The sequence below is a fragment of the Mobula birostris genome, chromosome 1 (assembly GCF_030028105.1).
Source record: "Mobula birostris isolate sMobBir1 chromosome 1, sMobBir1.hap1, whole genome shotgun sequence".
NCBI lineage: Eukaryota > Metazoa > Chordata > Chondrichthyes > Myliobatiformes > Myliobatidae > Mobula > Mobula birostris.
This window is the reverse complement of record NC_092370.1, coordinates 224,604,388-224,631,702: the sequence shown is the minus strand read 5'-3', so window position 1 is coordinate 224,631,702 and position 27,315 is coordinate 224,604,388. Positions and strand designations below refer to the sequence as shown.

At 45.3% G+C, this 27,315-nt stretch overlaps 1 protein-coding gene across 1 annotated transcript in view; it reads left to right on the top strand.

Annotated features, from left to right (window-relative positions):
* The first annotated feature begins 229 nt into the window (after window positions 1–229).
* LOC140194032 (cytosolic carboxypeptidase 3-like) overlaps window positions 230–27,315 on the top strand; it is a 73,231-nt gene continuing 46,145 nt past the window's right edge. The window contains exons 1-6 of the mRNA XM_072251372.1: window positions 230–316; window positions 2,263–2,407; window positions 9,635–9,779; window positions 18,455–18,688; window positions 19,500–20,048; window positions 24,461–24,620. Of these exons, the coding sequence (XP_072107473.1) occupies window positions 230–316; window positions 2,263–2,407; window positions 9,635–9,779; window positions 18,455–18,688; window positions 19,500–20,048; window positions 24,461–24,620 (1,320 nt within the window). The remainder of the gene's footprint in view (window positions 317–2,262; window positions 2,408–9,634; window positions 9,780–18,454; window positions 18,689–19,499; window positions 20,049–24,460; window positions 24,621–27,315) is intronic.

The window sequence follows — 27,315 nt, the reverse complement described above, 5'->3', positions numbered from 1 at the left end:
TTTGGTAGCAAGCTAATTGTATTGGGTTGAGGTTTTCTGGAAAGCTGGAGCTGACGTAAGCTTTCAAAACACTTCTTTATGGCAGACATCAGAGCCACGTTATCTTGCTTGTCCTAGGTACCAGATGATAGTGATCTTAAAGGAGGACAAAACCACAGACTGAAGCAGGGAGAGGTTAAAAATTCTGCATATACCCCTGCCGTCCAGGTCCGATGGATAGCAGGGGTACATGCTTTCCAATGTGCTCACTCTCCAGAAGGCTGATCTTGTGTCTGCAGTGGTGACTGTGGGTTCGGGTTCCCTGGAGACGATCAGGGTAGGTGGTGACACATCTGTTCCTGTTCAAAGTATGCATAGAGTGTGTTAAACTCCACCGGATGGGATGCGCCGCCGTTGGGTGATGCTGACTGACTTTGTTTTGTGGCCCATCACGGTGTGTACGTCCTGTAGCAGCTGAAACTGGTCTGGGACTGTACTTTGGGCTGGTATGGTCTCCTGGAATCCCTAATGGCTTTACAGAGACTGTATGATGATTTCTTGTATCGGTCAGGGTCACCCGATTTCAATGCTGCAGACATAGACTTCAACAGGTGGTAGATCACCTACAGTTTCCCGTTTGGGACACCTCCGTTGTCCTCTTTAGTACACAAGCCTCAACACACTTTCTGACAAAGTCAGTGACGTTCCTGACAGACTCAACTTGCCTGGCAGCTGAAAATTTGAACATGGACTAGTCTACCAACTCAAAGATAAGATTAAGATAGGGTTTGCTTTATTTTGTCACATGTACATCGAAACATCGAAGCATACGGCGGTTTGCATCATTTGCACCAGCCACCAGCACAGTCCGAGGTTGTGGTGGGAGGCAGCCTGCGAGTGTAACCAGACTTCCGGTGCCAACATAGCATGCCCACTACTTACCAACTCTAACCTGTGTATCTGCGGAATGTGGGAGGAAAACAGAGCACCTGGTGAAAGTACAAACTCCGTACAGACAGACAGTGGTGGGACTTGAGCCCCAGTTGGTGACTGCCAGAGCAGTAAATCAATACACTAACCCCGACACCCGAGCACTCACGTGGAAGCTCAGACCAGCACTGTATGAGTTTCTGTTCCGGATTCTCCCGCTTGTTTGTATACAGGGAGTAGGAGCACAGCCTGGTTGTCTGATTTACCAGCGTGTAGATGAGGGCTGGCTCAGCTGGTGGCTTTGATGGTTGTATAGCATGGACGAGGGTGTTTGGCTCCCTGGTGGGACAGGAGATGTGCTGGTAACACTAACCCAGAATAGTACAGTACAGGTTCTTTGGCCCATGATGTTGTGCCAGCCTTTAACCTGCTCTAAGATCAAACTAATCTTTCCGTCCAATATAGTCCTTCATTTTTCTATTATCCATATGCCTATCTACGAGTTTCCAACCCTGGTTGGGCGCTACACACACACACACACACACACCTCTCTGTGTAAAGAATATTCCTCTGACGTTCCCCCAATACTTTCCTCCAATCACCTTAAAATTATACCCCCTCGCGTTACCTATTTCCAATCTGTGAAAAGTCTCTGACTGTCAACTCTATGCCTCTGATCATTTGTAGATCTACATCAAGTCACCTCTCATCCTCCTTCACTCCAGGGAGAAAAGCCCAAACTCAATCAACCTGTCCTCATAAAACATGCTCTCTCTAGTCCATCCAGCATTCTGGTAAATCTCCTCTACACACTCTATATCAGGGGTCCCCAACCTTTTTTGCACCGCGGACCGGTTTAATATTGACAATATTCTTGCAGACCAGCCGACTGGTGGGGGGGGGGGGGGGTTGCAGGGGGTGGTGTTCAAGTAGGGTTGTCAACCTTCTCACTCCCAAATAAGGGACAAAAGTAGCAGTCAAATACGGGACACTTGTGTTTACCCCGAGAAAGACTACCACGACCATGAAGCCTTGCTCGGGCACCTGTGTGCACATGCGTGTACGTGCCGATTTTTTTCTACAAATCAGTTTTGGCTTAATCTTCTCATTTCTGTTAAGTGAAACTACATTGTGCATACATTAATTCTACTTTATATAGGCTGTGTATTTTACTATATGTTAGTGTTATTTTAGGTTTTATGTGTTATTTGGTATGATTTGGTAGGTTATTTTTTGGGTCTGGGAATGCTCAAAAAATTTCATTTTATCAACTGTTGTTACGTACTATAGATACTCTCTTCTCTTTCCCTGGAAGGGTGTCAGAATAAGCTGCTTCTCCCCCGTACAACACAGATCGTGATCGAGGATGGATTTGAAGGGCTTGTTCATCGCCTGCGCGAACCTTGGGATCTTCACGGCCTGTCCACCAAGCGGACGGGTCAATCAGTGTGTTGGCCCCAGGAGTGTGAGGTCATTAAGGAGCGGATTCGACACATTGGTGAGACTGACACACAGAATGGTGGGCTGTGTTTTAATTTTTAACTGGGCTAGACTTGTATCCTTTGGAGATTCGAAGATTGAGATGCAATGATGAAAAGATTCTGAGAAGTCTTGTGAGGATGCATGAGGAAAGAATGGAGAGAATCTAAAACTAGGCATAAAAATAAATAAATAGATTGGTTTTGTCAGGAATTGTGGAAGACGCTTGACCCAAACAGAGCAGTGGGTGATCACTTTAATAATAAACTGCAAAATACAAGCCACAAGGTGCCACAGAAAAGGAGAGAACAGATACTTAACACGACATGACGAGGGTAACTGAAGGCTAGGAACAACTGGTTGAGGCTGACTGGTTCGATGGGTGAATAAAAGACCGTGGATGAGAGCTGGGTTTAAATAGGCTGCAGGTGATGTGTGGAAACGAGTGTCAGGTGACTGTTAGCTGGGTGGAGATTGGGTGGTGCCTGCCTGTGTAGGCTTGACAGAACACCACCCCCCACCCCACATTTGGCAGGACGATCCAGATGGGTCCCATGGAACTCCTCGATGAGTGATGGATCCAAAATGAAATTGGATGGCACCTGAGACCTCTCCTCCGGGCTGTACCCTTCTTAGTCAACCTGGTACCATACACCACACCCACACCAATGTGAATCAATCAACTAGCGAACCGTGTACACTGGACCACCCTCCACCATCCTGGTTCCGGAGGTGCAGGCTCAGGTGGTCTGAGTGGTCCATGGACAACAGGCTCCAGACAGGACTCTTGGAAGGTAGGTGTGATCCTGAGGGACAGTGGCAGATGGAAACAGTAAGTGACTGGGTGATACGATGGGTAATCTTAAAAGAACAAATAAATCAATGTGAGAGCTTGAGGGAGTTGGTCCACAGGAGTAGATCTCGGGTGGACAGCTAATCATGAACCCCAGGCCAGAGAAGTCTGTCTGAGTGCCACCCGCAGTTAGCCTGGCAGCATTCCACATGGTTGGCAGCCAGGATAGCCCTTTGTGCCCTCTTGCAAGCATTCTGGCATCGGCAAACCAGGGCCCTGGTGGATGGGACCTCCACCATTGGCTCCTCCTTGGGAATGATGGCGGTTGGTAGCCAAGAAGCACTTTGATGAAATCCGAAAGGTCATGGTGTCCATTTCACAGGCAAGGGACTTAAAACATTGAACATTACAGCGCAGCACAGGCCCTTCGGCCCACAATGTTGTACTGACCTCTTAACTAACTTCATGGTCAATCTAACCCTTCCCTTCCACCTAGCCCTCCATTTTTCAATCATCCATGTGCCTATCTAAGAGTCCCTAATATATCTGCCTTTACCCAAACTCTGGCTAAACGTTTCAGACATACGTCATTCCCTGTGTAAAATATGACCACAAAACCATAAGACATAGGGGCAGAATTAGGCCATTTGGCCCATCGAGTCTGCTCTACAATCTCACCATGGCTGATCCAACTTTCCTCTTAGCCCCAATTTCCTGCCTTCTCTCCATATCCCCTCATGCCCTGACCAATCAAGAATCTACTAACCTCTGCCTTAAATATACATAAAGAATTCCACAGATTCATCACTCTGTGGCTAAAGCGATTCCTCCTCATCTTCATTCTAACGGGACACCCCTCTATTCTGAAGCTGTGTCTTCTGGTCTTAGACTCTCCCATTCCAGGAAACATCCTCTCTATATCCATTATATCAAGACCTTTCACCATTCGATAGGTTTCAATGAGGCAGCCCTCAATCTTCTGAATTCTAGTGAAAACAAACCCAGAGCCATCCAACACTCTTCATATGAGCCATTCAATCCTGGAATCATTTTTGTGAATCTCCTTTGAACCCTCTCCAGTTTCAGCACATCCTTCCTAAGATACGGGGCCCAAAACTGCTCACAGTACTCCAAGTGGGGTCTTGCCAGTGCTTAATAAAGTTTCAACATTGTATCCTTTCTTTTATACTCTAGTCCTCATGAAATGAATGCTAACACCGCATTTGTCTTCCTCACCACGGACTCAACCAACAAATTAACCTTTAAGAAATCCTGTACAAGGTCTTGCAAGTCCTCTTGTACCTTATGCTTTTGTATTTTCTCTCCATTGAGAAAACCGTCAACCTTTTCATTTCTTCTACCAAAGTGCATGACCATATATTTCCTGACATTGTATTCCATCTGCCATTTCTTTGTCCATTCTCCTAATCTGTCTAAGTCCTTCTGCAGCCTCTGTACTTTGTCAAAACTACCAGCCCCTCCACCTATCCTCATATTGTCTGCAAACTTTGATACAAAGCCATCAATTCCATCATCCAAATCATTGACATATAATGTAAAAAGAATCAGTCTCGATACAGACCCCTATGGAACAGTACTAGTCACCGGCAGCCAACCAGAAAAAGCTCCCTTTATTCCCACTCTTTGTCTCCTGTCAATCAGCCATTGCTTTATCCATGCTAGAATCTTTCCTATAATACCATGGACTCATAACTTGTTAAGCAGCCTCATGTCTGGCAGCTTGTCAAAGTCCTTCTGAATATCCAAGTACACAATATCAACCAATTCTCATTTGTCTATCCTGCTTGTTATTTCTTCAAGAGATTCCAACTGATTTGTCAGGCAAGATTTTCCCTTGAGGAAACCATGCTGACTGTGGCTTATTTTATCATGTGTCTCCCAGTACACTGAGACCTCATCCTTAATAATCAACTTCAACATCTTCCCAAGCATTGAGGTCCAACTAACTGGCCTATAGTTTCCTTTCTTCTGCCTCTCTCCTTCTTGAATAGTGGAATGACATGTGTAATTTTCCATTCTTCCAGAACCGAGAATCTAGTGATTCTCGAAAGATCATAACTAATACCTCCACGACCTCTTTCAAAACTCTGGGGTGCACACCATCTGGTCCAGATGGCTTATCTACCTTCAGACCTTACAGTTTCCCAAGAACCTTCTCTCTAGTCATGGTAGCTTCCCACACTTCACAGCCCCTGACACCTGGAACTTCCACCACACTGCTAGTGTCTTCCACCATGAAGACAGATGCAAAACACTTAGCAGTTCATCCGCCATTTCATTGCCCACCTTTACTACCTCTCCAACATCATTTTCCAGTGGTCCAATATCCACTCTCGCCTCTCTTCTACACTTTACAGTATGTATCTGAAGAAACTCTTGGTATTCATTTTAATATTATTGCCTAGCTTATTTTTGTATTTCTTCTTTACCTTAATGACCTTTTTTTAGTTGCCTTCTGTTGGTTTTAAAAGTTTCATAATCCTCTAACTTCCCACTAATTTTTGTTCTATTATGTGCCCTCTCTTTGGCTTTTATGTTGGCTTAGATTTTTCTTGTTAGCCATGGTTGTACCATCTTCCCTTTATAATACTTCTTCCCCTTTGGGATGTATATATCCTGTGCCTTCCGAATTGCTTCCAGAAATTCCAGCCATTGTTGTTCTGCCATCATCCCTGCCGGTGTTCTTTTCCAATCAATTCTGGCCAACTCCTCTCTTAAGCCTCTGGAATTCCCTTTACTCCACCATAATACTGATATACCTGACTTTAGCTTCACCTTTTCAGATTTCAGGGTGAATTTGATCATAATATGATCACTTACCCCTAAGGGTTCTTTTACCTTAAGCTCTCTAATCAATTCTGGCTCATTGCACAACACCCAATCCAGAATAGTTGATCCTCTGATGGGCTCAAGCACAAGCTGCTCTAAAAAGTCTTCTCTTAAGCACTCTAGAAGTACCTCCTCCTGGAATCCAACACCAACCTGATTTTCCCAGTCAACCTGCATATTTAAGTCCCCCATGACTATTGTAACATTGCCCTTTAGCCATACATCTTCTATCTCCTGCAGGCCACATTCTTACTACTATTTGGGGCCTGTACTCAACTCCCATCTGTGTCTTTTTACTTTTGCAGTTCCTTGGTTCTATCCACAATAATTCAACTACTTCCAACCTTATGTTACCTCTTTCTAATGTTTTGAAAGAGCAACAGAGGAACAAAATTCTTAACCCTGAACTTTCCTAAACTTTCCTCCACTCATCTTAAGCAGATGTCCTCTGGTATTGGCCATTGCAGCCATGGGAAAAGATGTCTCTGGCTGTCCACTGCATCTATGCTTCTTATCTTGTACTGCTCTATCAAGTCACCTCTCATCCTCCTTCACTCCAAAGAGAAAAACCCTAGGTTGCTCAACATTTCCTTATCAGACATGCTCTCCAATCCGTCAACATCCTGGTAAATCTCCTCTGCACCCCTTCTAAGGTTTCCACATCCTTTCTATAATTGTCAAAAGGTATCTCCCCCACCCCAATGCTGCTCGACTGACTAAGTTCCTCCATCAGACAGTTTGTGGCTCCAGATTCCAACACCTGCTGTTGCTTGTGTCTCTTACCACTCCAGAGTCTGATTGCAAGGACTGACCATCTCTTGTATTTTACAGTGGGAATTCCATTAGAACCAGAACCTCTCTACACTCCATCTGGGTTGGAGGAAACATCAACCTGCACAGATGCTGAGGAAGGTGAAGTGGTTTACATCACCAATAAAGGTACAGTAAGAGTCGACATGTTCTCTGGTCAGTTCTAATTGGAAGACATGCTCAAGTGAAAGATTATGTATACCTATAATATAGAATAGTAAATGTCCTTTGACCCTCAATGTTCTGCCAACCTTTTAGACCATAAGGCCATAAGATATAGGAGCAAAATTAGGCCATTTGGCCCATCGCATCTCCTCTGCTATTATATCTTGGCTGATCAATTTTCCTTTGAATCTCCTGCCTTCTCCCTGTATCCCTTCATGTCCTAACCAATCAAGAATCTTTCAACCTCTACCTTAAATATATATAGAATTGGCTTCCACAGCTGCCCGTGGCAAAGAATTCCAAAGAGTCACCATTCTCTGGCTAAAGAAATTCTTCTTCATCTCTGTTCTAAAAGGAAGCCCCTCTATTCTAAGGCTCCGTCCTCAGCTCTTAGACTCTCCCACAAAAGGAGACACCCTCTCTATATCCACTCTATCACAGTCTTTCACCATTCACTAGATTTTAATGAAGTCACCCCTCATTCTTCTGAATGCTAGTGAAAACAGGCCCAGAACCATCAAATGCTCTTCATAGGACAAGCCATTCAATCCTGGAACCATTTTCATGAACCTCCTTTGAACCCTCTCCAGTTTCAGCATATTCTTTCTAAGGGGCTCAAAACTGCTCACAATACTCCAAGTGAGGCCTCACCAGTGTTTTATAAATTCTCAATATTACATCCTTGCTTTTATATTCTAATCCTCATGAAATGAATGCTAACATTGCATTTGCCTTCCTCACCACTGACTCAGCCTACAAATTAATCTTTAGGCAGTCCTGCACAAGGACTTCCAAATCCCTTTGCACCACAGTTTTTTGTATTTTCTCTCCATTGAGATAACTGTCAACCCTTGCATTTCTTCCACCAAAGTGCACGGCCCTACATTTCGTGACACTGTATTCCATCTGCTATTTCTTTGCCCATTCTCCTAATCTGTCTAAGTCCTCTGTAGCCTCTCTGCTTCGTCAAAACTATCTGCCCCTCCATCTATCTTTGTATCGTCTGCAAACTTTGCAACAAAACCATCAATTCCATCATCCAAATCATTGACATATAATGTAAAAAAAATCAATCCCAACACAGACCCCTGTGGAGCACCAATAGTCACCAGCAGCCAACCAGAAAAGTCTCCCTTTATTCCCACTCTTTGCCTCCTGCCAATCAGCCTCTGCTTTACCCATGCTAGAATCTTTCCTGTAATACCCTGGGCTCATAGTTTGTTAAGCAGCCTCATGTGTGGCACCTTGTCAAAGGCCTTCTGAAAATCCAAGTACACAGCATCAACCGATTCTCCTTTGTCTATCCTGCTTGTTATTTCTTCAAAGAATTCCAGCAGGTTTGTCTGGCAGGATGTTCCTACTCCAAAATCAATCTACCCCATCCCTCCCACTTCGCCTTCCATTTTCTATCATCCATGTGCCTATCCAAGAGTCTCTTAAGTGTTATTGTCCCTAATGTATCTCCCTCCATGACCGACACTGGCTGCACGTTTTACACACACATTACTCTCTGTGGAAAAAAAACCTACCCCTGACATTCTTCTATACCTCTGACTTTCTTCCAACCAGTTTAAAGTTATGCTCCTTTGTGTTAGCCATTTCCACCTTGGGAAAAGTGTCTGGCTGTCCACTCGATCTACGCCTCTTCTCATCTTGCACAGCTCTATCAAGTCACCTCTCATCCTCCTTTGGAAGGTCTTGGTTATGTGGAGGAATTGAATAGACTGGCCTTGATATCTCTGGAATTGAAGGAGGCTGGTGGGGGAGGGAGTGACCTGATATCGTAATGCTGTAGATCATTAGCTGTAAGATCAGGGTTCAATTTACGCCATTGCTTATAAGGGGCTTGTATGTTCTCTTTGTGACTATGTAGGTTTCCTCCGAGTACTCGTGTTTCCTCCCACATGCAAAACACATCCAGGTTAGGGTTAATGAGTTGTGGGCATGCTCTGTTGACTGGAAATGTGGCGACACTTGTCGGTTGCTCACACCGCATGCTTCGACTGTGTTGGTAGTTGACTCAAATGATCCATTTCACTGCATGCTTCGATGTTTTGACAAATAAAGCTAATCTTTAAGGTTCACCAGATTGATTCCTGAGATGGCAGGACTTTCATACGATGAAAGACTGGATGAACTAGGCTTATACTCGTTGGAATTTAGAAGATTGAGGGGGGATCTGATTGAACGTATAAAATCCTAAAGGGATTGGACAGGCTAGATGCAGGAAGATTGTTCCCGATGTTGGGGAAGTCCAGAACGAGGGGTCACAGTTTGAGGATAAAGAGGAAGCCTTTTAGGACCAAGATTAGGAAAAACTTCTTCACACAGAGAGTGGTGAATCTGTGGAATTCTCTGCCACAGGAAACAGTTGAGGCCAATTCATTGGCTATATTTAAGAGGGAGTTAGATATGGCCCTTGTGGCTACGGGGATCAGGGGGTATGGGGGGAAGGCTGGTGCAGGGTTCTGAGTTGGATGATCAGCCATGAACATACTGAATGGTGGTGCAGGCTCAAAGGGCCGAATGGCCTACTCCTGCACCTATTTTCTATGTTTAAACTTTAGCTGGAGTTTGCCTCGTGCCTCGGGAGCATCACTGACTGACTTTGGTGTGCTTGTCTCGCAGCCAGCTCGAAACACTTCACCTTCTCCCGTGTGGGGGGCAGTGCTCAGCCCCTGAGCCAGGCGGCCGTTAACCTCGACAAGCAGGACAACACGCTGAGATTTGAGGCTCGCTTTGAGTGTGGAAATTTGCAGAAAGTTGTGAAAGTGTACGTAAGAGTTAAACTTCGGAAATCTGGCATTAGCAACCTCTGTGTTGGCGGGCCGCCAAGAATCTGGACTTTTAGATGTGACGCCCATTAATAGCCAAACACATATTTACTGTCAACATTTTCATCTGCCTGTACACAGTACACAGTTAATGGCAGGGTCCTCAACAGCATCAGTGTGCAGAGGGATCTTGGAGTCCAAGTCCACAACTCCCTGAAAGGGGCTGCTCACGTTTACAGGGTGGCAAGAAAGCCACATGATGTGTTTGCCATTGTTGGTCAAAGCATTGGTTTCCAGAATCGGGAAGTTATGTTGCAGTTTTATATAATTAGTGAGGCCACGTCTGGAGTATTGCATTCAAATTTTGTTGTCCCTTTACAGGAGAGATGTGTAGCCTTTGGAGGGGTTCAGAAGGGGTTAACCAGGATGCAGCCTGGATTAGAGGGTGTGTGCTGTGAGGAGAGGTTGGATGAACTTGGGTTGTTTTCTAGGCAGCGCTGGAGGCTCAGGGGAGACCTGAGAGAGGCTTATAAGATTGAGAGGTGGAGACAGACAGCAAGTATCTTTTATCCAGGGCTGAAATGTTTAATACCAGAGTGCATTCATTTAAGGCAAGAGGGGATAAGTTCAAAGGATTTGTGTGGGGAGAGTTTTTTTTATACGGAAAGTGGTGGGTGCCTGCAACATGCTGCCAGGGATGGTGGTACAGATATGACAGAGGCATTTAAAAGACACTTCAGAACATGAATAAGCAGAGAATGGAGGGACATAGACATTGTGTAGGCAGAAGGGATGAGTTTAGTTACTATTTTAATTATTTCAACATAAGATCCTGGGCTAAAGTGCCTGTTCCAGTGCTGTACTGTTCTATGTTCTACGTTAGAGTTAAAAGCTGCAGGAAATACTCAAACATTCTAGATGCTGACTACCCACGTTCCTGACCCCTGGTGTTCTGAATTGTAACCATAGGTCCACATCCTTCCTATACTGAGGAGGTGTGTGTGACCCTGTTATACTCCGTGACTATATGACTGTACAAAACTATATGTTTTGTAACCAAAACGTAAAAAAAACTAAATGGAAGAAAAACATAGGGGTTCGAATACGGGGCATGCGTATTTCGCGGTAGCATATACAATTCACTTATTTTTACATATAACCCAAAATGAATTATGCAAACAACAAAGAATGCTTAATCAAACAATATATTTACAATATTACTCAAATATTACTGAAATATTAAATACGCAACGCTCCTCCCTGCTTCGCTATAAACTCCAACTCAATATAGAATGCATCTCAACTATATACACAGTATACTATATAACTACGACACAGACATCCAATACGTAGTAAATTTTAAATTCAGGCCTAAAGATTTAATCACTGTAGAGGCTTACTTACTCTTCTGGGGTAAAGTCTCTCTTGACAAGGGGGATCACTACTAGGCAGGTGGGATTTATGGCTGTGAAAACAGTCTCAGGTTCTGGTGCCTCCTCCATGGCCGTTGTAGGAGCAGACTCCGAGCCTGTAGGAAATGGTTCTGACTGCTCTGGACACCGTTCTTCTCCTTTTCTCGGCTTCCTTCTCTTTCTTTATCCCACTCCTTTTCTTTCTCAAGTTCCTTCTCTCTTGCTCACGTTCTTTCCCTCTATTTCCTCTCTGCTTTTCAAATCTTGTCTTTCTTTGTTTTGCCTCTCCCTTTCTTCTTTCTGGGATGTGCATCTTGATCTTTAGCTCATTGAGTATTCTCTTATTAATCCTTCTATTGCTCCCTTTATGATCTATTCTCTCCTCTCGGTTTCCTCATCCGCAACATCATCTGATGAATCCTTGGTTTTTGTATCTCCAATGACTCCTTGCTCTTTGACCTTCCATTCATCCCACTGGGCTTCGGTCTTTACATCTCCTTTAACAAGCTGCTTTTTGTCTCCCACTTGAACCTTAATGCACACAGAGTAGATTCTGGTTCTTTATACTCACAAAAACTGAATGCTTGCATCTTTCCAGAAGCTCCTTGAACTCTATTCCAGTTTAAAACCAGACTACATCTCGCAAGTAACTGCCTGATAAACGTATCAGAAGCTTTCACAGATATATTGCCTACAAAATCTGTTGCAGTCAGACCACTGTTTTAAACCTGTTCTGGTCTGGTGTATGTGAGCTTCTGTCACAATGGTAACAGAATTTGTTTGGCCAGGTCGTTTTCTGTTTAGACATTGCAGTTTGGTTCATGCTCACTTTCATTCCTGACTGCAACTCAGTTGTGTCCCTGTCTCTGTTTCCATTGATACAACTATTTCAACTGTTCTTTTAAGTGTAAGTTATGCTTCAGTTAGGAGCTGTTTTTAAATGTTTTCCACAAACTAAGTGATCTCTCAGTGCTTCATTAAGCCCATCACTGAACTGACGATGTTCACTAATTTCTTCAATTCAGCCATGAACGCTGAAATGGACTCCCCTTCCCTTTGATTCCACTTATGAAACCTAAAGTGTTCTGCAATCAACAATGGTTTTGGTTCTAAATGTTCCTGTATTACATTCACATTATTCAGCAAAGCTCATTTCGGCTGGTTTGGTTGGAGCAGTTAATCTTCAATATGCCTTTAAACCCAATGAACTCAGCAAAAATAGTACTTTTGCTTTAAAATATTGTTCAATTAGCTTGTAGGTTTTCGCAAATAAATCAAAGTGAGGTGTTTTATGTTTAATGAAGCCCGTAACACAACTTAATAAACTCAAAAACCTAAACACAAAAGCGCACAGAAAATCTTTACATAATAAAGTCATCACATTAGACCATCCTCTTAAAGTGAACCCCAACTCAATGTCAATGGTTGTGAATTTCTCCCAGTTATGTTACCCCACACAGGCCCCCCAAGCCCAGAATTCACTAAAACCAGCATCGTGAGCCTGCCTGGAGCTCGGGTGAGCCACCCAGCTTGGGTCCTGTGTTCCGTGGGTGGAGGAACAGCAGTTGCCTTGGACTCGTCCAGACCTGTGTTGACACGCTGGTGGTATTGTTGTGATGCCAGGGGCATGGCAGCGGAATAGTCCAAATCTTGATGGGCTGGTTTAAGACAATCTACTGAAATATGTTCACGTTTACCCCTCTTATCAATGGTAAAAGTCTTTTCTCTCCCTTCCAAAACATGGAATGGGGCATCGTAAGGGGGCCTCAGGGGATATTGGTGTGCATTGTGGCGGACAAAAATAAACCAGGCAGAATGCAGGTCACAGTGCTGTTGGCTGTGATGGGAGTGGGGATTGGTGAAAAGGAATTGAATTTACTGAGGAGGGTGGATCACTGTTGAGCGGCCGACCAGGTGTTCATAGTGTCAAGTATGAAATCGCCTGGGGCTCGTAACGACTCCCCATATACCACCTCTGCTTTCGGAGCTGTTCTGAGCCCCTGCAGGACCCATGGGAGTTGATCATGCCAACATTCATGAGTCAGGGAAGCCCTCAGAGCAGCCTTTAAGGAGTGGTGAAACCGCTCGCATAGGCCATTGGACTGCAGGTGATACCGAGGTTCTGGGCAATTGCAGCCCAGAGGTCTGAAATTAATTGGGCACCATGCTCAGAGGAAATATCAGATGGTGTGCCAAACTGAACAAACCAGGTGCCGATGAGCACCCGAGCCACGTCTGTGGCCGTCATTGATGCTAGGCGGACGACCTCTGACCACCCGGTGGTACGGTCCACAGTGGCAAGAAGGTGCATGAAATTGTGGGGGGGTGGTGGATGCCCAACAAGGTCCACATGACATGGTCAAACCATCACTCAAGGACCTGAAAAGGTGCCAATGGTGCCTGAACGTGACAGCTGACACTCCACATGGGCTGCAGTCCAATCACGCACATCCTTTCTCAGGCCATGCCAAACAAACTTTAGTACAATCAGTTTCTGAGAGGCCTTCTGGTCCAGATGCAAGAGGCCATGTACGGAGTCAAAAACAGTCTGTTTCCAGTATGTGGGCACGATGGGGTGAGGTCAGTTGAGACATCACACAGGAGAGAAGCCACAGCTTCCCCAAACTTAACGTCAGCCAACCGCAGGCTCGTGACTGCTGTTCAGTAAGCCTGGACCTCTGGTCGGTAACTTTATACTTTATACTTTATTGTCGCCAAACAATTGGTACTAGAAAGTATAATCATCACAACAATATTTGATTCTGCACTTCACACTCCCTGGATTACAAATATTAAATATTAAAAATAGTTAAAATTAGTAAATATTTAAAATTTAAATTATAAATCATAAATAGAAAATAGAAAAATGGGAAGTAAGGTAGTGCAAAAAAACCGAGAGGCAGGTCTGGATATTTGGAGGGTATGGCCCAGATCCGGGTCAGGATCCGTTCAGCAGTCTTATCACAGTTGGAAAGAAGCTGTTCCCAAATCTGGCCGTATGAGTCTTCAAGCTCCTGAGCCTTCTCTCGGAGGGAAGAGTGACGAAAAGTGTGTTGGCCGGGTGGGTCGTGTCCTTGGTTATCCTGGCAGCACTGCTCTGACAGCGTGCGGTGTAAAGTGAGTCCACGGACGGCTGCCAAGCCAGCATAGCCAACCCCTATGTGTACAGCCTCAATGGCTGCTGTGAGAGGCAATCGCCACAGCATTATTTTTCCCCTTAATATGTTGTATAGCCGTTGTGAACTCGGACATGTAGGCCAGCTGGAGTTGCTGCTGTGCAGACCAGGTGTCTGATATTTTGGCCATTGTGTGCATGAGAGATTTGTGGTTAACTGATGCTGTGAAATGGCGATCTTCTAGAAGAAAATGAAAATGGCAAACGAAAATAGAGACTGAGATGCTCATGGTCAAATGTGCTGTACTTCCTTTTGGGGGGATGGAGCTGCCAGCTGACGAAGGTGAGGGGCTGCAACACACCTGACAAACTGTTCATACTCAGCACCCACACCATAGTCTGAGACATCAGTAGTAATGGCTACGGGTATACAGTAGGATCATGTTAGAAGGAGCTCGTTCAAGATCGTCAAATGCCCTGGCATTGTCCTCTGACCAGTCATGCACGTGATTAGGGGTATTGCCTTTAAATGCACTCTACAGGGAAAGCCTGTTAAGCAGCTCACGGAATGAAGCAGTGATAGGAATTTACCATGCCTATAAACTCTTGTAAATTTTTGGAGAGCAGGGCATTGGGAAATCCATAATAGTGACTACTTATGATGGGAGGGGTTTTGCACCTTTTGCGGAGATGTGATGGCGCTCAAAATGTGAGCAGAGATGAGATACGTGTTTAGATTTGGACACACTAGCAACAAGTATGTCATCCAGGTTCACAAAAGAAAATCTAAGTCTTTTAATACAGAGTCCATTGGCCGTTGAAAAGTCTGGGCTGTGTTTTTCAGCCCAAACAGCATGCGCAGAAACTTAAAGAGGCCAAACTGGGTTATCACAGCCATTTGGGGACATCCCCTAAGCACACAGGCACCTGATGGTAGCCCCTTACTAGACTGACTTCAGAAAAAATTAACTTTCTGGCTAAACACTGAAGTCTTGGATATGTGGGAGTGGGTGACAATCGGGAGTGGTGGCCTCGTTAAGGCATCGACAATCACCACATGGGCGGCAATCACCAAAGGACCCAAAGTCTTTGACATCCACAAGCTGGCAGTTCTTAAGATTAACTACCAGTCCCTGGGCACACAGGAAATCTGCACCGAGTAGAAGTCTAGCCACTTTAGCCAGGACAAAGTCCCATGTGTCACATCGTCCACTGAGGCAGTGTGTCACCCGTCGTGTCCTGTAGGTCTGGATCTTGCTGCCATTGGCGGCCTCCCGTGAGGTTTCGTCACTCTTTGCTGTTTCATCAATAGGCAATGCTGGCAGCACACATGAGCAACTGTGTCACACAGGAAGCGTCGCCCTGAAAGGGTGTCCGTAATGAACAGTAGACGACCCTGGCAGCTGGAGCCCCTGGTGTTCACAGACCTCTGACGTCCCGATGTGCTGGCATTGTCGAAGCTGCAAGGTGGTCACCATTTCCTAGCATTCCTACCAAAGTGTGCATGGTAAAAACACAGGCCAGGCATCGTCTGTTTTGCAGCCATGGACATCCTTATGATGGGGACCTTTCTCTATTGAGGTAGAGAGAGGAGGAGGAATGGTGAACCACTGCCTGGCTGTGTGTAGACTATCAGCCACTTTAGCAAGCTCCCTACAGTCCTTCACAGGTGCATTAGCAAGGGCTAAGAGGACTTGATCAGGCACTTGCTGCACGAAGAGTTCTTTAAAAATAATTTCCCAGGACAGACAGCACGTGGTTCGCTAGCTCCAATGGTTTAGCATCGTCGAGGTCAGACAGGGTGTGCTCAGATTCCAATAGTCCACACGTCTGTAAAAGGAGGGTTTATCGTGATTAGTATTTATCACGTTCAGGCGGGTGTTCTAGTAGACTCACCACTCTCACAGATGTGGAATTGCTGAGCGACACTGCTATGTAGTAGAAATTGATGTCAGTGGCCATGATTTCTCACGGAATGAACTGGGCCTCAGCTTGTACAAACCAAGCGACGGCATTTTGCTCCCAAAACTCCAGCAGTTTCAAAGTGACTGCGTTGGCCGACATGTTCATTAACTCTGGAATCGTCCTGGAGCATCGGGGTTGCCAATGTAGGTTTTTGCAAATAAAACAAAGTATGTTTAATGAAACCTGTAACACATTTTATTGCACTCAAAAACCTCAACACAACAGCGTGCTAAAAAATCCTTACGTAACCACGTCATCACATCAGAACAGACTCTTAAAGTGAGACCCTAACCCTATGTGGGTGGTTGTGAATTATGTACATTTCACCCAATTCTGTTATCCTACAAATTCAGTGTATATATATATATATATATATATATATTTCAGTTATCCGTAGTGTAATCAAACGCGCCAATCTTTCTGATGCTGTCAGCCATTTCGGTCTTTTTTTATGATTATATTACTTGGTACTCATTGTTTATGAGCCCATAAATCCTTCTGTTTGCTGCCTTTTTTCAAAGCTTGACATGTCTTCCCTTCTGAAGAACACGTATTTATTTTATCCGACTGTTTCTCTCTGCACTTTTTTTTTAACTCAAATGTCTCGTTACACTTAATCAAACAATATATTTATAACATTACTCAAATACTACTGAGATATTAAAATACAGTACACAACAGTTTGATATTTGACTGTATAATGGTGTATGATTGAATAACTATGATGGTGTGTGAGTGTATGTTACGATGGTGGGTCAGTGTATGTCATTATGTTGGTGTGTGAGTGTATAACTCTGATGGTGTGTGAGTGTATGTCATTATGTTGGTGTGTGAGTGTATAACTATGATGGTGTGTGAGTGTATGTCATAATGATGGTGTGTGAGTATCATTATGATGGTGTGTGAGTGTCATTATGATGGTGTGTGAGTATCATTATGATGGTGTGTGAGTGTATGTCGTCATGTTGGTGTGTGAGTGTATAACTACGATGGTGTGTGAGTGTATGTCATTATGATGGTGTGTGAGTGTCATAATGATGGTGTGTGAGTATCATTATGATGGTGTGTGAGTGTATGTCATTATGATGGTGTGTGAGTGTATGTCGTTATGATGGTGTGTGAGTGTATGTCATTATGTTAGTGTGTGAGTGTATAACTGATGGTGTGTGTATGTCATAATGATGGTGTGTGAGTATCATTATGATGATGTGTGAGTGTCATTATGATGGTGTGTGAGTGTCATAATGATGGTGTGTGAGTATCATTATGATGGTGTGTGAGTGTATGTTGTTATGATGGTGTGTGAGTGTATGTCGTTATGATGGTGTGTGAGTATCATTATGATGGTGTGTGAGTGTATGTTGTTATGATGGTGTGTATGTCGTTATGATGGTGTGTGAGTGTATGTCGTTATGATGGTGTGTGAGTGTCATAATGATGGTGTGTGAGTATCATTATGATGGTGTGTGAGTGTATGTTGTTATGATGGTGTGTGAGTGTATGTCGTTATGATGGTGTGTGAGTGTATGTCATTATGTTGGTGTGTGAGTGTATAACTGATGGTGTGTGTATGTCATAATGATGGTGTGTGAGTATCATTATGATGGTGTGTGAGTGTATGTCGTTATGATGGTGTGTGAGTGTATGTCGTTATGATGGTGTGTGAGTGTATGTCATTATGTTGGTGTGTGAGTGTATAACTGATGGTGTGTGTATGTCATAATGATGGTGTGTATCATTATGATGATGTGTGAGTGTCATTATGATGGTGTGTGAGTGTCATAATGATGGTGTGTGAGTATCATTATGATGGTGTGTGAGTGTATGTTGTTATGATGGTGTGTGAGTGTATGTCATGATGGTGTGTGAGTATCATTATGATGGTGTGTGAGTGTATGTTGTTATGATGGTGTGTATGTCGTTATGATGGTGTGTGAGTGTATGTCGTTATGATGGTGTGTGAGTGTCATAATGATGGTGTGTGAGTATCATTATGATGGTGTGTGAGTGTATGTTGTTATGATGGTGTGTGAGTGTATGTCGTTATGATGGTGTGTGAGTGTATGTCGTTACGATGGTGTGTGAGTGTACGACCGAATGATGGTGTATGCCTGCGTGACCAACTATGATCTTGTAAGATTCTACGATCCAGTGTGACCGTATGACCTTTTGACCTCTGCAGGGGTGAGCGTGACTACAACCTGATGCTGTGCACAGACCTCTACACAACCAGGCATACGCAATGGTTCTACTTCCAGGTGCAGAACACACACAAGGCAATGCCCTACCGCTTCACTATCGTCAACCTGACGAAGCCAACCAGCCTGTACAACAGGGGCATGAAGCCCCTCATGTATTCCAGCAGGGATGCCAGTGAGGGCCGCCTCGGCTGGCGCAGGGTTGGCACCCACATCAGGTACGACAAGAGAGCCTCTGCGTAGAGCAGTGCCCTGTAACAAATTCGTCAGTCTCTACACAGATCCCCCGGCCACCACTGGCTTCTGCCGGGTGCAAGAGACAGTGTACCCCATGTCCGCAGGCCTGCAGCCTCCATTTTGCATATCTGCAAGGGCTGCTCCTTGCCTTCCAGCTGCACTTTAGTTATTTACGTCATTCAGTATGGAGGGACGAAGACGTCCTGGTAAACTTGCTCTTGGAGCTGCCAAAGATGGATATTCGTGGGTTCTGGAAGCAGATCCCAGAGGGTTTGGCCTGGGTGGAATGCCTGGTGGTGCCCTGGGGATGTGTCTATGCCTGGGTAATCATGGAAGGGTCTACAGATACCATGGTGGTGTTCATTTATTTATTTAGCTAAACAGAGCAGAGTAGGCCCTTCTGGCCCTTCGAGCCATGCTGTCCCAGCAACCCCCGACAAACCCGATTAACCCTAACATAATCACGGGGCAATTTACAGTGACCAGTTAATCTATCCGGTACGACTTTGGACTGTGGGAGGAAACCAGAGCTCCCGGGGAGGGGAACACACACATTCCACGGAGAGGACAGAATCGAACCCCTGACTCTGGAATGGCCCGAGCTGCTACACTACCCTGTGTTCCGGGACTGTCAGACACCACTGGGGATAAATGCTTTCCTTGGTAGAGATGGGAACATTTTAATTTAATTTAGTTTGTGTTACTAATTGAGTTAGTCACTGTTAATGCCTATGTGTTTTTGCAGCTTTGTAGAAGGTGATTAGCAATAAAAATACTTTTGTAAAAATCCAGGTACTACAAGAGCATGTGTAGGGGTGAGAGGCACCAATTCTACTCCCTCACCTGGACCTTCCAGTTCCCCCATGACTCGGACACCTGCTACTTCGCCCACTGCTACCCCTACAGTTACTCTGACCTCCAGGACTACCTGCTCGACGTGGCCACTGATCCAGTCAAGTCCAGCTATTGCAAGACCCGAGTCCTCTGCCGCTCGCTGGCCGGCAACATGGTCTACCTGCTGACGGTGACCAACCCCTCCGAGAGCCCCGAGGCGGCGGCGAGGAAGAAGGCGGTGGTGCTGACCGCCCGCGTCCACCCGGGCGAGAGCAACAGCTCGTGGGTGATGAAGGGCTTCCTGGACCACCTCCTGGGCGACTCCGCTGATGCCCACCTGCTCCGGGACACCTTCCTCTTCAAGATCGTGCCGATGCTGAATCCGGACGGGGTGATCGTAGGGAACTACCGCTGCTCGCTCTCCGGCCGGGATCTGAACAGGCAGTACCGCAGCCTGTTGCAGGAACGCTACCCCCCAGCGTGGTATACCCGGAAGCTCGTCAAACGGTGAGAGGCTGCAGTGGAATTACCTTCACCTAGCTCAAGTGTCGGGAAGTTATGTTGCAGCTTTATAAAACTCCGGTGAGGCCGCATCAGGGCATTGCATTCACTTTTGGTTGCCCCATTTCTTCCCCTTCATTTCTTTCCTTCTGATGCTCCTTCTTCTTCCATGGTCTACTGTCCTCTCCTATCAGATTCCTCCTTCCTCAGCCCTTTACCTTTTCCACCTATCACCTACCAGCTTCTTACTTCATTCCCCTCCCCCACCTACACGCCTTTACTCTCGCAAACACGAGGAAATCTGTAGATGCTGGAATTTCAAGCAACACACATCAAAGTTGCTGGTGAACGCAGCAGGCCAGGCAGCATCTCTAGGAAGAGGTACAGCTGACGTTTCGGGCTGAGACCCTTCGTCAGGACTAACTGAAAGAAGAGCTAGCAAGAGATTTGAAAGTGGGAGGGGGAGGTGGAGATTCGAAATGATAGGAGAAGACAGGAGGGGGAGGGATGGAGCCAAGAGCTGGACAGGTGATTAGCAAAGGGGATATGAGAGGATCATGGGACAGGAGACCTATCCCTCCCCATTGATCTCCCTCCTGGCACTTATCCGTGTAAGCGGAACAAGTGCTACACATGACCTTACACTTCCTCCCTCACTACCATTCAGGGCCCCAGACACTTCACCTGTGAGTCGGCTGGGGTGATATACTGCGTCCGGTGCTCCCGATGTGGGCTTCTATATATTGGCGAGACCTGATGCAGACTGAGAGATCGTTTCGCTGAAAACCTATGCTCTGTCTGCCAGAGAAAGCAGGATCTCCCAGTGGCCACACATTTTAATTCCACATCCCATTCCCATTCTGATATGTCTATCCACGGCCTCCTCTACTGTCAAGATGAAGCCACACTCAGGTTGGAGGAACAACACCTTATATTCCGTCTGGGTAGCCTCCAACCTGATGGCATGAACATCGACTTCTCTAACTTCCACTCTTGCCCCATCTCCCCCTCGTACCCCATCCGTTATTTATTTATACACACACATTTTTTTTCTCTCTCTCCTTTTTCTCCCTCTGTCCCTCTCACTATACCCCTTGCCCATCCTCTGGGTTCCTCCCCTCCCCCTTTTCTTTTTCCCTGGGCCTCCCGTCCCATGATCCTCTCGTATCCCCTTTGCCAATCAACTGTCCAGCTCTTGGCTCCATCCCTCCCCCTCCTGTCTTCTCCTATCATTTCGGATCTCCACCTCCCCCCCCCCCACTTTCAAATCTCTTACTTTCTCTTCTTTCAGTTAGTCCTGACGAAGGGTCTCGGCCCGAAACGTCAACTGTACCTCTTCCTAGAGATGCTGCTTGGTCTCCTTTACTCTCCCCTGGTCTCACCTCCATCCTCCCAGCTTGTACTCCCTCCCCTCTCACAACTTTCTTATTCTGGCTTCTGCCCCTTTCCATTCCAGTCTTGACGAAGGGTCTCGGCCTGAAACAGCGACCCGTAACTCCTCTGCATAGATGCTGCCTGACCTGCTGAGTACCTCCAGTATTTTGTGTGTGTGATGCTCAAGACTTCCAGCATCTGCAGAATCTCTTCTGTTTACCATTACTGGAGGATCTGGAGGCTTTGATGAGGGCGTAGAAGAGTTTCATCAGGATGCCACCTGGATTAGAGGGCATCTGCCGAAAAGAGAGGCTATTGAGTGGCATGGTAGCCTAGGGGTTAGCGTAACGTTTTACACTACTAGCGATCAGGGTTAAACTCCCACTGTTGACTGTAAGGAGTATGTTCTCACCCCATGACCGAGTAGTTTTCCTTCGGGTGCTCCGGATTCCTCGCTGCTCTGAAAGATTTACAGATTAGGGTTAGTAAATTGTCGGAATGCTATATTGGCGATACTCGCTGCTGCCCTCAGCACGTTTGGGCTGTTGTTTGTTGATGCAAACAGTGCATTTCACTATATGTTTTGATGTACACATGACAAGTAGAGTTAGAACATAGAACATTAAAGCACAGTACAGGCCCTTTGGTTATTAATGTTCTGCCAACATTTTAACCTACTGAACTTTCCCACCCACATATCCTCTATTTTTCCCTCATCAACGTGCCTATCCAAGAGTTTCTTAAATGCCCCTAAAGTATCTGCCTCTACCACCACCCCTGGCAGGGTATTCTATGTACTCACCACTCTCTGAGTAAAATATCTACCTCCAACTTTCCTACAATCATCTTAAAATTACGAACCTCATCTTAGCCATTTCCATCCTGGGATTAAAAAAAAGCATTGGCTGTTCATTTTATCACCTTGTACACCTCAGTCAAGTGACCTCTCATTCTTTGTCACTCCAAAGAAAATAGCCCTAGCTCACTCAACCTATCCTCATAAGACATGCTTTCTAATCCTGGTAAATCTCCTCTGCACCCTCCCTAAAGATTCCACATCCTTTCTATAATGAGGTGACCAGAACTGAACACAGGAATCCAAGTGGGGTGGTCTAACCAGGGGTTTATAGAGCTGCTATATTATCCCTCAATTCTCTAACTGATGAAGGCCAACAAACTATATACTTTCTTAGACACCTGTCAACTTGTGCGGCAACATTGAATGATCTGTGGACATATCCCCAAGATCCCTCTGTTCCTCCACACTGCCAAGAATCCTGCTATTAACCCTGTATTTTATCTTCAAATTTCCAAAATGAATCACTTCACACTTTTCCAGGTTGAACTCCATCTGCCACTTCTTGGCACAGCTCTACATCCTGTCAATGTCCCATTGCAACTTAAAACAACTCTCCACACCATCCACAACAGCACCATCTTTCATGTCATCTGCGAACTTACTAACTCACCAAGGCATTTCCTCATCCAAGTCGTTCATAAAAATCACAAAGAGCAGATCCTTGGGGAACATCACTGGACACAGCCCTCCAGGCAGAATATGTTCTATTTACAACCACCATCTGCCTTCTGTGGGCAAGTCAATTCCGTATCCACACTGCCAGGTGTCCCTGCGTCCCATGCTTTCTCACTTCACTTATTTATTGAGACATAGTGCAGAATAGGCCCTTCAACCCTTCGAACCAATCCATCAAGCAAGCCCTGAATTAACCCTAGCTTAATTGTAGAAAAATTTACAATAATTAACTTTCTAACCAGTACATCTTTGGACTGAGGGAGGAAACCAGAGCATCTGGAGAAAACCCATGCATTCCACGGGGAGGGCTGTACGGACACCTTATAGATAATGTCAGGAATTCCTTCTGAATGAGTTTACCACGGGGAACCTTGTTGAATGAATGCCTTGCTAAAATCCATTTACACCACATCCACTCTCTACTTCATCAATATGCTTTGTCACATCCTTAAAGAATTCAGTTAGGCTCACGAGGCATGACCTGCCCCTCACAAAGATAGGTTGACTATTCCTAATCAGATTATGCTTCTTCAAATGTTTGTAAATCCTGTCTCTGAGAACCTTCTCCAGTAGTTTGCCCACCACTGATGTTACCGGGACATCTATAATTCACAGAAATGCCCCTATTATCTTCCTTGAGCAAAGGAATAACATTTGCCAGCCTCCAATCTCTGTTACTACTTTTGTGGTCAGTGAGGACACAACGATCATCACCAAAATACAGCAGTCTCTTCCATAGCAAGCAGTGACGCATCCAGGTCGGATGCCTTCTATGACAAAAATTGGTGAGGGTCAATATGGGCAGGACAAATTTCTTTAGCTTCCTGAGGAAGTGACCTACCTCTAACCTGTCAGACCACACACTCACAGAGTGGGGAGCACTGGGGTTGGATACAGAGTAAGACTCCCTCTACACTGGCAGCAACACTCCTGGAGCAGGGAGTACAGGGGTTGGATGAAGAGCAAGTCTCTCTCTACCCTGTTCCATAACACACTCCAGTGCAGGAACAGCACAGGTCTGAAGTGCAGAATCATGCTTATCATCATTGGCATATGTCGTGGAATCTGTTGCTTTGTCCAGCTGTACAGTGGAATACATAAAATATACTATAAATCACAATAAGGATCGTACACAATTTTCTGTAGGTGCTGGAAATCCAGAGTAACACACACAAGATACTCGAGAAACTCAGCAGGCCAGGCAGCATCTATGGAGGGGAATAGCCTGAAATGTTGACTCTTTATTCCTTTCCATAGATGCTGCCTGACCTGCTGAGTTCCTCCAGCATTCTGTGTGTTTTACTAAAGATACTGTAAATAAACAACCAATGTTCAAAAGAAGACAAATTATGTAAATAAAAAAATATATACTGAGAACATGAGTTTTAGTGCTGTCTGGTACGATGTGTCACGCCCAAGGACAACTGGGCTGGGGTTGTGCAGAGCTGGGGAGCACTAACTCTCGCAGGGACAAAGGTGAGATGCATTGGTGATTCTGGCCTCTTGTCAGGTTGGTGGAAGAGCGAGTGGTTTTAATTTACTGCGACCTGCATGGACACAGTCGGAAACAGAACGTCTTCGTGTATGGCTGCCAGGAGCACGGCACGGTGTCGTCGTACCTGAACCAACGAGTCTTCCCTCTCATGTTGAGCAAGAATTGTGATGACAAGGTACAATTAGATTCCAATTCCGATTCTGATTTATTTATCACGTGTACACTGAAGCGCACAGCATTGTTTGCGTTAACAACCAACGTCACCCAAGGATGTGCTGGGGGCAGCCCACAAGTGTCGCCACACGTTCCAGTGCCAGCAAGCCCAATGTTCAGCAGAACCAAGCAGTAACAACAAACAACAGCAAAGCGAGAACTTTCTCTCCCACCCACTCATACACACACAAGCAGGCCTCCAACGACAGGGCAGCACAGTCACCGACAGTGGGGCTAGCTTGCCTTCACTAGATGGGGCATTGCGTACAAGAGCCGGGATGTCATGTTATAGCTGTATAGGAGACCACACTAACGTGTGCATTCACACCAATGCACCAACAGTGCGCATCTCTGCTTAACCACATGTAGCAAGGATTAGATTAAGCTGGAGAGTTGTATGGAAGACCATAAGACATAGGAGCAGAATAAGGCCATTCAGCCCATCATGGCTGTTCTGCCTTTTGATCATGGCAGATTGGTTATCAAAATTCTACGAAGATTGATAGGTATCTGAGTAGCCAGGGCATCAAAGGTTATGGTGAGAAGGCAGGGGAGTGGGACTAAATGGGAAAATGGATCAGCTCATGATAAAGTGGCGGAGCAGACTCGATGGGCCAAATGGCTGACTTCTGCTCCTTTGTCTTATGGTCTTAAAGATATACATTCATAAATTAGTAAATTTGTTTATTATTGTCATATGTATTGAGGTACAGTGAAAAACTCATTTTGGATGCCATCATACAGATCACTTCATTACACAGTGCATTGAGTCTGTAAACAGTAAAACAACAACAGAATGCAGAATAAAGTGTTACAGTTACAGAGAAAGTGCAGCGCAGGTAAACAATAAAATGCAAGGTCATAAGAAGGTAGATTGTGAGGTCAGGAATTCATTTTATGGTGCTAAGAGGTTGTTCAAGAAGAGTGGGGTAGAAGCTGTTCTTCAGCCTGATGGTACAGTGGCATAGCTGTTGGCATGGCACTGTTACAGCTCGAGGTGTGGAGTTCATAGTTCAATTCTGGTGTCCTCTGTAAGGAGTCTGTACGTCCACCCTGTGGAATGCGTGGGTTTTCTACGGGCCCCCCTGGTTTCCTCCCACAGTCCAAACATTTACTAGGTAGGTTCAATACACTTTCTTATAGCCCGTATCAGAATCAGATTATCCCTGATGGTAGTAATGAGAAGAGGGCATGTCACAGATGGGGAGGGTCCTTTGTGATGGATGCTGTCTTCTTGACGGACCGCCTCTTGAAGATGTCCTCGATGCTGGGGAGGGTTTTTATTATTTTTGTTCATAGACACTGCAAAGAAACAGGCCCCTCTGGCCCAATTACATTTGCTTTGCCCGTCATCCCCACTGGGGCACAGGCCACCGACAGGAGCTGAGTCCTCTGTCCCGGCCCAGTCTTTCAAGTTGTCCCCAGATATAGCACATCTTCAAATATCCTTCTTCTCCCAGGGATGAGGTCTTTGGAACTACTGTAGCTCTGGGTTTTAATGTGATGGGGGTTCTAGTCCCATCCCAATGTGCAGCAGAAGCTTGGGATGGTCCATGGTGGAGTTCCAGTTTTCCTGCTAACCCTTACACCTTTGGGAGATGGGAAGAAACTGGAGCACACAGGGGAAGCCCACACAGTCACAGGGAGAACAAGCCCGAGTCTCTCGTGCCGTTATTGCGTTATGATAACCACAACGCTACTGTGCCTCCCCCGTATGCCCGTGATGGAGCTAGCTGGGTCTACAATCCTGTACAGTCTCTTGCGATCCTGTCCACTGATGCCTCCATACCAGGCTGGTGCCACAACAACAACCTCTCATTCAACGTTAGTAAAATTAAAGAGCTGATTATCCACTACAGGAGGAAGCAACCAGACGTTCATGAACCAGTCCTCATCAGAGCATCAGAGGTGGGGAGTGTCAGTAACTTTAAATTCCTCGGCACTATCATATCAGAGGATCTGTCCTGGGACCAGTACATAAATGGCATCACAAAGAAAGCATTGGTGGCAATTCTACTTTCTTAGAAGATTTTGAAGATTTGGCAGGTCATCTAAAACTTTGACAAACTTATATAGATGCAAAGTGGAGAGTATCCTAACTGGTTGCATCACAGCCTGGTATGGAAGCATCAATGCCCAGGAATGGAAAAGCCTACAAAAAGTAGTGGATACAGCCCAGTCCATCACAGGAAAAGCCCTCCACACCACTGAGCACATCTACAAGGAGTGCTGCCACGAAAAAGCAACACCCATCATCAAAGACCTCCAAAATCCAGGCCATGCTCTGCCATTGGGAAGGAGGTAGAAGAGTTTGAAGTGCCACACCACCAGGTTATTACCCATCAACCATCAGACTCCTCAGCTGACATGGATAACTTTGTTCATGTCAACAATGAATTGATTCTACAACCTATGGACTCACTTCAAGTACTCTACAACTTATGTTCAGTGTATTATTTATGAATTATTATGTTTGTAATTGAGCAGTTTGTCTTCTCATGTTCATTGGTTTGCATATTATTTGTCACTTCGTGTTTTTTCATTGATTCTATTGTATTTCTTTGTTCTATTGTGAATGCTCACAAGAAAATGAATCTCAAGGTTGTAAATGGAGACATGTACATACTTTGATAATAAATATACTTTGATTTTGACTT